Source organism: Python bivittatus, unplaced genomic scaffold (genome assembly GCF_059951505.1).
Source record: "Python bivittatus isolate LINGU-HERP-01145 unplaced genomic scaffold, Pbiv_v1 ctg000850_np1212, whole genome shotgun sequence".
Lineage (NCBI taxonomy): Eukaryota > Metazoa > Chordata > Lepidosauria > Squamata > Pythonidae > Python > Python bivittatus.
In genome coordinates, this window is record NW_028277112.1 from 55,927,813 (window position 1) to 55,941,132 (window position 13,320).

General features: G+C 40.2%; 1 protein-coding gene across 1 annotated transcript in view; it reads right to left on the reverse strand.

Annotated features, from left to right (window-relative positions):
- Positions 1 to 73: 73 nt before the first annotated feature.
- Positions 74 to 13,320, reverse strand: part of LOC112541264 (uncharacterized) — a 34,702-nt gene continuing 21,455 nt past the window's right edge. Inside the window, exons 12-16 of the mRNA XM_088129782.1 lie at positions 12,629 to 12,718; positions 12,070 to 12,199; positions 6,039 to 6,131; positions 939 to 983; positions 74 to 218 (exon numbers count right to left, since the gene is read on the reverse strand). Of these exons, the coding sequence (XP_087985908.1) occupies positions 157 to 218; positions 939 to 983; positions 6,039 to 6,131; positions 12,070 to 12,199; positions 12,629 to 12,718 (420 nt within the window). The 3' untranslated portion in view covers positions 74 to 156. The remainder of the gene's footprint in view (positions 219 to 938; positions 984 to 6,038; positions 6,132 to 12,069; positions 12,200 to 12,628; positions 12,719 to 13,320) is intronic.

Here is a 13,320-nt window from a genome sequence, read left to right on the forward strand (position 1 = left end):
TAGGGACCATCCCAGCAGAGTATTGCTTCCCACATACCCCCAAATTACCCAATAATCATTAAGTCTCTTACTGTCCATTTTGAATTATATATTCATTTGTATAGGAAACAATAAAAGAAGTGTTTTAGTTTTTCAGGTCCTTGAGCTTCTCAGTCCTCACAGAATGGTAATTCTGCTGGTGGTGGTGGTGAAATTACTTCTTCCTCCATTTTGTCTCCCTAACAAATGAAAAAAATGTCAGGATATGCAAATATTTTAAAGACAACATTCATTAACTATCTCCATGGTTTTTTTCAGAGGAAGATTTGGTACTATTTATGCACAATTTATACAAGATATATTTTTCTTAACTTAGAAATTATAGGTATATGACAGATTGCTGTAGGACAAGTGGAGTTAGCCACAATAATTTTGTATTGCCATAAAAATAAAAATCTTTATAGGTCATAGGAATAAATGTCTACTTCAGACTTACATTTGTAACTGGAGTTCAGTATTCTAGAACAGAAACGGCTGCTACAGAGAAAATTCGAAGCCATCCAAGCAACATACCCACTGTTTTCAAGGAATGTTTTTGTGTTCCTTTTCTAATTTAGTAGATGCTCCTGATTGAGGAAGTGATTAAAAGCGCTGGGCTAAAAACCAGGAAACTCTGAGTTCTAGCTCGGTCTTAGCACAAAGCCAGCTGGGTGACTTTGGACCAGTCACTCTCTCTCAGCCTTGGGAAGGAGGTAAGGGCAAACTATTTCTGAAAAACCTTGCCAAGAAGTACAAGTAGCACAGACTACTCCAAGTAGTCATCAGTAGTCAAGCCTTGAAGGCAAAAATTAAATGAAATAAAATTTAAAAATAATCCTAGGTTTTTCTTATCTACAATCTCAGATTGTTTTATTTTACACAAAAAGATGTTACAAGGAATAGAAATGAAGACGACTTACTGGATATATTGCGGCTTTTCTTTGAACAATACCATTGGGAATAGGCTGTAAACAAAAACAGCAGAATGATGATTCTGAAGAAAGTAATCATTTTGGAAGTTCTCTGGAATTTATCAGATAGACTTTTCCTATCTTGGTATCTTTTCAATTCCCTGTAGTATGGAATCATTTTAGTACATTTGACCTCATTGTGTTCTCAGCAAAATCCTCTGCAACCAAATAAAACCAGAACATAACCACTTTCATGAATAGGAAGAACTCACTTTTATTGTGCTTCTGGAAAATACCTATATGAGTTTCTTGTTTGTGCATAATAGCACATGAGTGAACAAAATTGTTTCTTAATATCAAAAGAACCAAAATATTTCCCAAATTACATAGATGCTTACTAAATATACAGTCGTGTGAAAAAGAAAGTACACCCTCATTGAGTTCTATGGTTTTACGTATCAGGACATAATAAAAATCATCTGGTCCTTAGCAGTTATCAAAAGTAGGTAAATACAACCTCAGATGAACAACACATGACATATTACACCATGTCATTATTTATTTTACAAAAAGAAAGCCAAAATGGAGAAGCCATGTGTGAAAAACTAAGTATACCCTTATTGCTTCCATAGGTATGAAGAGGCTAAGTAGCAGCCAGGTGCTGCTAATCAAATGCCCTTGATCAGTTGAAATGTGACCACCTCTATAACAGCCAAAGTTTTAGGAGTTTGCTGGTCTTGAGCATTGAGGTGTGTGTTAACACAATGCCAAAGAGTAAAGACATCAGCAATGATCTTAGAGAAGCAATTGTTGCTGCCCATCAATCTGGGAAGGGTTATAAGGCCATTCCAAATAATTTAAAGTCCATTGTTCTACAGTGAGGAAGATGATTCACAAGTGGAAAACATTCAAGACAGTTGCCAATCTTCCCAGGAGTGGACGTCCCAGCAAATTCACCCCAAGGTCAGACCATGCAATGCTTAGAGAAATTGCAAAAAATCCAAGAGTTATATCTCAGACTCTACAGGCCTCAGTTAGCATGTTAAATGTTAAAATTTGTGATAGTACAATTAGAAAAAGACTGAACAAGTATGGTTTGGAAGGGTTGCCAGGAGAAAGCCTCTTCTCTCTAAAAAGAACATGGCACCACGGCTTAAGTTTGCAAAGTTGCATCTGAACAAATCACAAGACTTCTGGAACACTGTCCTTTGGATGGAGGAGAGCAAAGTGGAGATGTTTGGCCATAATGCGCAGCGCCACATTTGGTGAAAACCAAACAGAGCACATCAGCACAAACATCTCATACCAACTGTCAAGCGCAGTGGTGGAGGGGTAATGTTTTGGGCTTGTTTTGCAGCCACAGGAAACTGGGCACCTTGAGTCGACCATGAACTCCTCTGTATACCAAAGTATTCTAGAGTTAAATGTGAGGCCGTCTGTCCGGCAGCTAAAGCTTGGCCAACACTGGGTCATGCAACAGGACAATGATCCCAAGCACACCAGCAAATCTACAACAGAATGGCTGAAAAAGAAAAGAATCAAGGTGTTGCAATGGCCCAGTCAACGTCCAGACCTCAACCTGACTGAAATGCTGTGGTGGGACCTCAAGAGAGCTGTGCATAAACAAATGCTCGCAAACCTCAATGAACTGAAGCAATGTTGTAAAGAAGAGCAGGCCAAAATTCCTCCACAACGATGTGAGAGACTGATAACGTCATAGAGAAAACGATTACTTCAAGTTATTGCTGCTAAAGGTGGTTCTACAAGCTACTGAATCATAAGGTGTACTTAGTTTTTCACACACGGCTTCTCCATTTTGGCTTTCTTTTTGTAAAATAAGTGATGACATGGTGTAATATGTCATGTGTTGTTGTTCATCTGAGGTTGTATTTACCTACTTTTGAGAACTGCTAAGGACCAGATGTTTTTTAATATGTCCTGATATGTAAAACCACAGAACTCAAAAAGGGTGTACTTTCTTTTTCATACGACTGTATTAATGCTACAGTCAAATGGTGGTATTAGGAGGGGTGGTAGTGGTGCTGGTTAAAGAACAGGCTGAAAGAGAGATGGGAGATGTATGAAGGCCTTGTGTATGGGAAAACAGATGCTTGCAGTGTTGAAGTTCATCACACTAAAATTCTATTTCACAGGTTTCAGATGAAGACCTAACCCAGCACAGGTCCTTGCAGAAACATCCATACACAGTTGATGTAAAGTGTTTTGTTGGATGTTTTTGAATTTAAATTTTTGTATTTTGCTGCAGAGCTGGGACCAAATCCAACAGGTAACTACATTTTTAGAACCTTAGCCCTGTTAACTAATTTAATTTCATTAAAAGGGGGCACAAACAAATCACACATAAAACAGTATATTGTTATGTAACACATTAAGCCAACATTCACTTTGTGTGTGTGTGTGTGCGTGTTAATGTTCATGAGCTGGAAAGGGCTATGAAACCATTGTGAAAGAATTTGGCCTCCATCAATCTATGGTCAGGCAAATAGTATATGACGAGGAAAGTACAATACCACTGTGTAGAGAATTGGGAAGATGACCCTGAAGAAAATAGGCAAGAACCATTATAATAGGAAAGAGGGCTGAAAGATTCTTTAAGTCCTGGGAAACAAGATAATATTCGGAAGAGACTGGGCAGGCTCCTCTCCGATTCACTGGAATATACTGTAAGAGGAAGGGGAAGTAAAGAACAATCAGGCTTGCAAGTTTCTGTTATTCTAACCTATCTCAGTAACGAATAGCTCTAATCTCCCTGTGGAGTCAGTTTCCTAATCAGGTCTACCCTGAAGGACACAGTGTTATTCTTCCCAGAAGTGGTTATCCAACACAAATTCAGCCCAAGAGCAAAATGTACTATACTCTAGCAGGTCACAAAGAACCCCAGGGATCTGCAGGCCACTCTTGCTTGCTCTGATGTCAATGTTCACACATCTGCTATAAGGAAAATTCTGAGTAAGAGTGGTATGCATGGGAGGAAATCACTACTCTCCAAAAAGCAGACTCCCCACCCCAACACCCTCTGCCTGTCTCAAGTCTGCCAAAGGCCATAGTAGATCTAGTAGACTGCTGGAATAATGTCCTGTGGACAAATGAGATGAAAGCAGAACCGCTAGGTGTTAATGAAAAACACTTCATTTGGAAAAAAATGAAATACTGCATTCCAACAAAACAGCTTGATCCCAACCATGAAATATGATGATGGGATTACCATGGCTTGGGGCAGCATTGTGGCCTCAGGACCCAAATCACTCACAATTATTGAGAGAACAATGGACAATTTGCAGCTGATATAAAGCTAGGATACATTAGCTAAGATGGCTAATACTTGGGGGGGAGAGGGGAAAAAAAACAAAGGACTTAAAAAAATTGAAACAAACATGTACAGGATGGGGAAAATCTTGCTCAAGAGCAACACATGTAAGAAGGACTCAACATGTCCCAACAGTGTAATGTGGCTGCAAAAAAGGCCAATGATAACTTGAGGAGCATCAAGAGGAGCAGAGTCCAGATCACAGAAAGTAATTATCCCATTCTACTTTGCCTTAGTCAGGCCTCACCTGGAGTACTGCGTTCAGTCCTGCACACCCCAGTTTAAAAAAGACATTGATAAACTGGAGCAAGTCCAGAGAAGGGCTACCAAGATGGTAAAAGGACTGGAAACCAAGTCCTATGAGGAATGGTTAAAAGATAGTTTACAAGAAGAGAGGTTTGAGAGAAGGTATGATAGCTATTTCAAATATCTGAAGGGCTATCACACTGTAGAGGGTTTGGACTTATTCTCACTTGCTCCAGAGGGTGAAACTAAAATTAGTGGGATGAAATTTCAAGGATGTAGATACAGATTAGATATTTGGAAGAACTTCTTGACAGTAGGAGCTGTCAATCAGTGGAATAAGTTACCTCATGGAGTGGTTTCTTCCCTTCCCTGGTGGGTTTTCAAAGAAAGGCTGCATAGTCATCTATTGGGTAAGGTATAGTGAATGCTGCAGTGTGTGGGGGGTGGATTTGATGACCTCTTAGGTCATTTCCAACTCTATGGTTCAGAATTGTACCACCAAATTCTAGAGAAGAATGTCAGAATAGTATTCCATAAGCTGAAGCTTAAACAAATGTGAGCCATGCAATACAATGATCCTAAACACACAAGAGAAAGGCTATAGCAAAAGAACTATCTCATTCCCAAGTAGTCAAGTCAAACCTGACCTTACTCAGCTGAATTGTTGTGACATGACCTGAAACAAGCAGTTCGTGCAAGACAGTCTAACAATATCACTGAGTTGAAGCAATTCTGTAAAGAGAAATGGGCCAAAATGCTTCCAAGGCAACATGCAGGATTTCAATAGTAACAGGAAATGTGCTTAAAGTCATTGCAACCCTAAGACATGTTACCAGTTACTAAAGCTAAAGCTTCACATACTATTTCCAACAAAAACAATGTTGGCTCAATGTGTTCAAGAAAGTTACTGACATAGTGCATTATTTTTTTAATGTGATTTAACTAGAATCTCTTATCCCTTAAAAGAACTTAGATGAAGCTCTGATCACACTGCAGGTTATAGAACTGTAGGATTATGGGTAATTCTAAAGGGTTCGTGAACTTTCTCTCATCATTTTATTACATCTACAGCATTCACAATTATTATTTTGTAATAAAATGGTATCAAAAGGTCTTTGAGGTCTGGGAAATACATGAATGTTACATTTTCTTGATGGGCACCTATCACACTAGAAAGGAAGAGATCACCTTTGTTACCTCCACAGTGATGAAAGGGCCTCCTGGATGATCTCAAATTACCAGAATAGGTTTGTTTTCTCCTGTTCTACCATTCTACAGCAAATCATGAGTGCTGAACACAGTGGTACTTCCTAATGCATAGGCACTATTCCAATCAGGAAACAGCCATCTTAAGATCCCCGCTTCATCAGAAAGAACTCTGTTGTGTCTCAGCAGCTAAAATCAGAAGGCACATTCTAGCACTCTGAATATTGGGGGGGGGGAGTGAAACTTTAACATTTCTTAAGCCTGGCTCCCTAACATAGGAAAGAATGTTATTTTAATTATATCATCAAATAGATACATAACATACATACCTTGATATGATATTTGACAATATAATGGGCCAACCACAGAGGAACAAAAACCTGAAATAATGTAAATTTTCCAGCCTTGTAGATATTGAATACCTAAAAAATAAATTATTTTTAAAATTAGTTCTCTGCAACTTGGTATATTTATATAAATACAACTTTATTGGGGTTTTGAAACTCAACAATTATGCTTAATATCTTGAGTTCTTTGTATGTCACAGCAAACTATGGTACAATGTGGTAAGAATAAATCTCCTTTACTTTCAGGAATAGCCTCAAGGGTAAGAGAAATTTGTGCTTACATGTTTGATTATTTATCATTTTATCCTGCACCAAACTATAGTTTTATGGATAACTGGTTGCAACAAGCCAGCTTTAATCTATAAAGCTAATTCAATTCAAACAAGTTATCATAAATCAATTTGTTGGATGCAGACAGGAAAATTCACACAAAATGGAGGAAAAGCTTCCAAGCACTTCCCACCATGCTGAGAGTAAAGGTGCCTTGCAGCATGAGGTTATCTCAGAACCTTTATATAAATTTACTTTTATCTCCAAATTAAGCATTCTCAGATATGAACAAAGTTCCTTCATTGAAAGGAAATTTATGAAAACAGTCTGTTTTGTTCTCCAAATATAGGAGATCCCAATTACAGAAACATAGCAGCCAGACTTCACCTCTTTTGTGGAACAGCTGTGCCTTTTAAATGCATCCTATCATTTTCAACAACTCTATGGCAGTTGTCAATTAGTTTCTCGGGGTTTTTCAAAGACAGAAGACTGAAAATCATTGTATTAGAAAATATTCCTGGGTTTCAATGGAGTTACTCCGAACATACACATCACATATCCATTAAAGATTCTTGGTTCTTTTTGGTCTTACTAAAGACAAATAATCAGGTTAAGCATCTTTTTCTTTGCACGAACAGCACTGGAGACAATAGAACATGCAGTTAATGGCTATGATTTCCCTCTGTAATTCATTCTTTAATCTCTATTTTTTTCTATTTTCTATTTATTTTTATTCTACTTTGATTCTGGGTGGTTCATGATGTAAACAATCTGGAATTGGGCAGTATCCAATTAAACCTAATCAATAAAGCTAAATAAACAAAGCCAAAGAAAATTTGATTTGCTAAGCATATTTACATATTTTATTATGGGCAGACTTAGATATCATTAGTTACCTTAACCCACTTTTCAAACTTAAAAAGTGTTAGCTTTCTTGGAGAGCAGTGGGGCCAAATGACCTTTATATTCCATACTGCTATCATAAAAAGGCACTAATAATTATCACAGAAGCATTATTAAGCAAGACGTCGAGGATGTGTGAGAGTGTGGGTATTAAACAACACAATCATGTACACGGCTGCTAAGTAGTGCTTGTTAGGACTCACAAAGCACCTAGGCAAACAGGTGCTTTCTACCTTTCACCCCAAGAAGGTATAGGGGGTTGCAACCTTAACCGGTCAAAAAGCCACAGCACAGCTACATCCCTCCAGAATGACTGAGGTGTCCTCCTTGCTTTGCTTCAGAGCACCCTCCTCGAAGCCGGTGCCCGGGCCAGGTGCTGGACTACAACGCCCATCACCACCCAGCCTCTGAGAGCCCCCAGTGCCCGGAAGGCAGCTCCCAGGCTAGCGGGGCGGAAGCCACCCCGCCTTCGCCTCGCGCTTCACCTGTCTCTTCCAGAGCCTCTCAGGCTGAAGAAAGCGCTCCCAGAAGCCTTCCACCCAGCCGACCTTCCGCGGGGGGAGGACCGGTTCCCGGGGGCTCAGCTCCTGGTCTTTGAGCCAGCGGCGCCGGAGCTCGCGCAGCTGCTGGCGCCGGAGCTTCTCCTCCGGAGTGTAGCCGATCACTTCCTCGGGGACATCCCTGGGCTGCAGCCCCGAACCCCGCGACATCTTCCTCGCCCCGGTCACTTCTCCGGACCGGACCTGCCTGCGCGACCTTTCCGAGGAGGGAGGACAATCCTGGGCGGGAGTGGAAGACGCCACTTCCGCGTTGCGTCCCCACCCATAGAGATAGGAATGAAGACGAAGGAAGTGGAAGCTGCTTCCGGTTTTTATAGCTTGCCCATAGCTTTTCCTATCTCTACGTTCTTTCTCACGATTCCCCGGGTCTGGAGTACGGTGACCCTCCGTACTGACAAGTACGGAGTACTTGTGAGCTCGAGTTCTTACATTTTAAAGTGAACTGGAAAGCGTTTTCCCAACTTTTCTCCCGAGAAATAGCTTGAATGCCTCTTTCATATGCGAAAGAGTGATTCAGTATAGTATAGTACAGTATAGTACAATGTAATATATAATTTATAATTATTATATTGTACTATATTGTATTACATATATATATGTAATTATATAATTATAATATTCATTATAGTATCATCAGGATGCACGATCTGTCTGATCTGGAGCATATCAGGCTAACCCCACTGATTACAATGGGGCTTGTTCCCTGTAACAACAAATAAGGGGGCCCAAATAGGTGCTACCTATTGTCACTATGCGTCCACAGGGACAGCGCCTGGCCTACTTTGCTTAAATTATGCAGTGCCAAGATAGCTTGAATTTGTATGGGAATTCTTGGGGCTGCAGACTATTTATTTGTACAATTTATCTGCCAGCTGAATACTAGCAAGACTACTCCGTGCTCAGAGATTGACTAGCCTGGGAAATCGTAAAACATTACAAAGGCAATAGCAAACCACTTCTTCCGTTGCCAATAAACTTGCATGATTGTGGTGCCACCAGGAATTAAATTGGAAAAGGGTTTTGGCCGTTTATGTAGTTACCACATATGTCGAAACCTACTGCAGATGTGGGTAATCTGAGCTTCCAGGAATGCATTCCAGTTTTCAAAATGATTCCTGGAGCCACTTCCAACCACAAGAAGAAAGAACAGAAATTGTAGTGAAGGTCCTAAAATAGTTGTCTCTTCAACACACAGAAGACATGCTATACTTCTGAGTTCCCACTACCTCTTGGAGGGCCATATAAATGGAATCAATAAACTTTGAGAGGAAGCCTTTCATCTGCTGCTTCAGAGGAAATGCACATTTTTAGCACTTCCTCTGGAGACGTGGGGCTGGCCTTGTTTCACCTTTTGGCTTCTTGCCCTCCTAAACACAAGGCAACGTAGTGGGTTGCCACTGACTCCACATTCATGGGCATCTAGGAGGGCAGGAGGGACAAATGACATCATCATGCAAATGACCCTACTGAGATGTCATAACACAACTGCATCATTGCATCATTTGCATGATGTCATTAGCAGGTGTCATCATATTGGCATCTTTGCGGCTTATTGCAGGCATCTATTTATTTACTTGTTTATTCTTCAGTTTTGATGCTGCCTGACTCCAGCCAACTGTGGGCACCTCACAAAGTAAAAAACAAGCAAATACGAATACCAAAAAAAAAAAAATCCAAAAGAATTACAAAATAACAACGAAATGGCAATCCAGACAACACACCAATCTGAAACATGGGTGTGTGTGTGTGTCCATCTAGCCCACCCCAAGGCCTGGGAAAATAGCCTTGTGGAACGCCATCAGGGTAGGAGCCATCTGGATCATGAATCAAGGAATCATTTCATTATTTTAGTGTGATTGGAGGTGTGGCTTTGGAGGTCCTCCATGCTATTACCAAGTTTTTTTTCCCTTCACCATGAAAGCAAACAGAGTGAGGAAAGAACAATGGTTTGGGGGTGAACTTTGCTGGAGGGCCCTCTCACTGGATAATTGGATGCTGTTTCCTTCCCCTTCATTTTCAGCCCAAAGAAAGATACTTGTTGTGCAATACAAGAGTGTTTCTGAGGGTTTGCCTAATAAAAATTGTGGAACCCACCTCAGAATGAATATGCATGTATGTATGTGTGTATATATATAAATACAAACACCCACAAAAACAAAAACAACAAAAAACCCTCACCCATAAGAACAATAGTATCCTGTGTACTTTGCAGTATCATCTTACCCACTGTGCATTCACTTTCCCAAAAATATTATGTGTGGCCTCCATTCATCAAAATGCCCCCCCCCCGCCCCCGTATCACGCAATGAGATAAAGGAAGCAGGAAGATGGAGATTTTGTTTGAAATACAAATGCATAAATAAAAGGGCAAATAATATTTTTAGCCAATTAAACCTTAGTTCTGACAATTTAAATTTATCTTGAATCTTTGCTAGCTTCTGTGTTTTGTGGCTAGCTGTGTTTTACAGCAGCAAACAGCAGGGTAAGTTGATAAATCATGGCTTGGCGAGAAGGCAAAGCCAGCATGATAGCAACAGTTGTTAGCTTGTTCTGGTGATGCTATAAATAGCTTCTGAAGAAAGGTTTTAAATGTCACTCCTTTCCTGATTCTTTCCTTTTCTCTATCTTCTCTTTCTCTTCTCTTCATTTTCCTATATACTCGTTGTTGAAATTTAATAAAGTTCTTTTAAAGAAAGAAAGAAAGAAAGAAAGAAAGAAAGAAAGAAAGAAAGAAAGAAAGAAAGAAAGAGGGAGGGAGGGAGGGAGGGAGGGAGGGAGGGAGGGAGGAAGGAAGGAAGGAAGGAAGGAAGGAAGGAAGGAAGGAAGGAAGGAAGGAAGGAAGGAAGGAAGGTTTTACACCTACCCAAGCACTGTGAAAACTATTCAGAGGATCATTTAGTTGTAATCATGAATGTTGTTACAAAACTGAACATTTGGAAAGGACAATGCTAAAAAACCTAAATGAACTATAAAAGTTCCCTTCATTACTCTGGCAAAGTGTTCATCTCTCTCCTTTGTTGGGGAAATTAAACATAAATGATACATTTTTCTTGAAGGTAAGAACAATTTTAGGACAAGCACATGTCATTCTCCTGATCGGAGATATTGTAGCAAGCAAGCAGACAGGCAGGCAACTTCAGACAGAGTCTAAGGAAGGATAGAAACTTGAGTTTGGTCTTTGTCAATGAGACATTTGATTGCTAGGTGTTGCTATATGATACAGAAGCAGTGGATTTTGGCTATCTCTTGGAGGTGTTTAAATTCTGTGTCCATTTGTGTTCAAGGTCAACTTACATAGATGTAAATAAACAAATATTTTTAAAATGCTATTAAGCTTTCCAAAGAAACTACTCCTCTGGAACTCTCCTCTGTTTGGAGAGATGGACTGAACATAACCACATTTGTTGTGTTACAGAGAAAGCAGAGGAGAATGGCAATCTTTAGAGAGCACATGCCATATGACAAGGAATGTCACTCTCTGAGAAAACAATGGTCTGTCTAGGATGAAATGATGTCTCCACTTCTGTGATCAGATCATTCAGCTTATCTGCACAGAGCAGTCTTTCTCCAAACACAGAGAAACAGTGAACTGCTGAGGGAAGAAATGACCATGTCTTCTCCTTCACAGGCAGACTATAAGCAGCATACCTAGGTGCATGGTGAGTTCATCAGGGCTTTATTTATAAATGGTACACATAGGATTGTGCTGCTAGTTACGTCCATTTGGGGGACACCACTGGTCAGATAAACATCTGTCATGAAAGCAGTAATCTTACTTCCAGAAAGCCCATCAGAAAGAGGAGAAGCATTCTAGAATTAAGCTGATAACTCAGAATATATTTCAAGGTCATATTGAAATATTCTGTATTTCAGAAGAGTCTCTCTTGCTCGCTCTCGCTCTCTCTCTCTCTTTCCCACAATGCATTTGCCTCTACACACTATAATCTGAACAGAAATATTTATTGGGAGATCACCTCCAGGCATCTGTGTATGTCTTTCTCTTTTTGAGATATTGGACAGAATCAAAAGTATTCCTGCAACTAAGATTAGTTTATCAATTCCATGCCTTTGCGTTGATCTAACTGAATTTTCAACTGAATGTGAGTGATCAAATCCTGTTAGTCAGATTCTAAATCACCCAGCATAATTAATATTTCCTCATATTTCCCTCCCCATTCTCCCCTGGGAAAAGGTAGAGTAAGTTCTGTATGCTTTTTACACCTCGCTCAGTATAAGTGTTCATATTTTTGTTTTCCTTTATTCATCTTGCAAGATTTCACCCCCTGCCAAAAGGTTCACATTGACCCTCTTTCCATGCACCCTGACTCGATAAATGCAGGTGAACTTTGGATTTCCCCAGTTACTCTGCACCTTGAATTTGATATACTGGTAGTTCTTTTCTTGTTCATTCTGAAATGTAGATGAGGAAAAAGAACAAACACAATAAAAAGCAATAGAGCTGCAGTCATCATCTTGAATCGCTCTAGCAATTTGATAGAGGGGTGCAAAGCCTATATTTCTGCAGGCTTGTTTCCCACACACTGATACAACCACTTTGGGATTGCTATCCATCAGAAAGGAAGAAGTTTTTGGACTCCAAGTCCCATCAGTATGGTGAACTGCCACAGATTATCTAAATTATATTCCCTGGGAGGAGTGGGCACAGGTTTCCCAGCTCTAGCCTAATCTACTCCTTACAATACTGAATTAAAAGTGGTCTGATTTTTAGGAGACAGGGGCAGAACTTGCCCTTACACTCAAAGAGAGGTTCTTTCAGAACAGTTTAACCCAACATGGCTTCTTCAGTTTGCTACCCCAACGCTCTCATTTCTAGTTTACCTTCAGTTGGAATGTCTGAATAGCTTCTTTCTCAATATCATACATGAATGTTCCCAATAGAATCTCCTCGTTTGTTTCATCATTTAGCCCCTAGAATTGAAGGGAGGGAATCAGTGGCAGCTCACAGAGGTTTCAAACAAAGAGTGGAATGCTGGCTGCATCGGTGGCTCTGAAGGACAACCTAGGAACAATTCTTGGTCAACACAGTCAGCTCAATGCAGAAGTAAAACAATTAAGTCTTGAATCTTGTCTGGGGCAGACAATCTTTTAAAGGTGAAGGGGACATACAGTACTTTACATGGGGAGAGCAGAGAGCTACAGAGAGTGGTGTGATAAATATATCCCCCCCCCCCCGGCTTTTGCTGGAGGATTTCAAGGTCTTTGTTTTTAATATGATGCTAAGATACCTACGTTAGGGCTTATGTCAGAAAGCCACCTACTGATTTTCAGCAATTCTGGTGTACTGATCTGGAAATTGATATTCTCAGGAAAAGCTGGAAGGTAAACAGGCAGAAGTCTTGTCCATTTCACCCTCCTCCTGTATATTCCAAATCAGTGTGCTGTACAGGGGTTGCAGTGCAGGCAGAAAGTGGCCATGACAGTCAACTTCTGGAAGTATCCCATGGAGAAGGCAAAGTGGTGTTGGAGTAGGCAAAATGGCATTGTCCCTGCCCAGAGTAATAAAACCCATT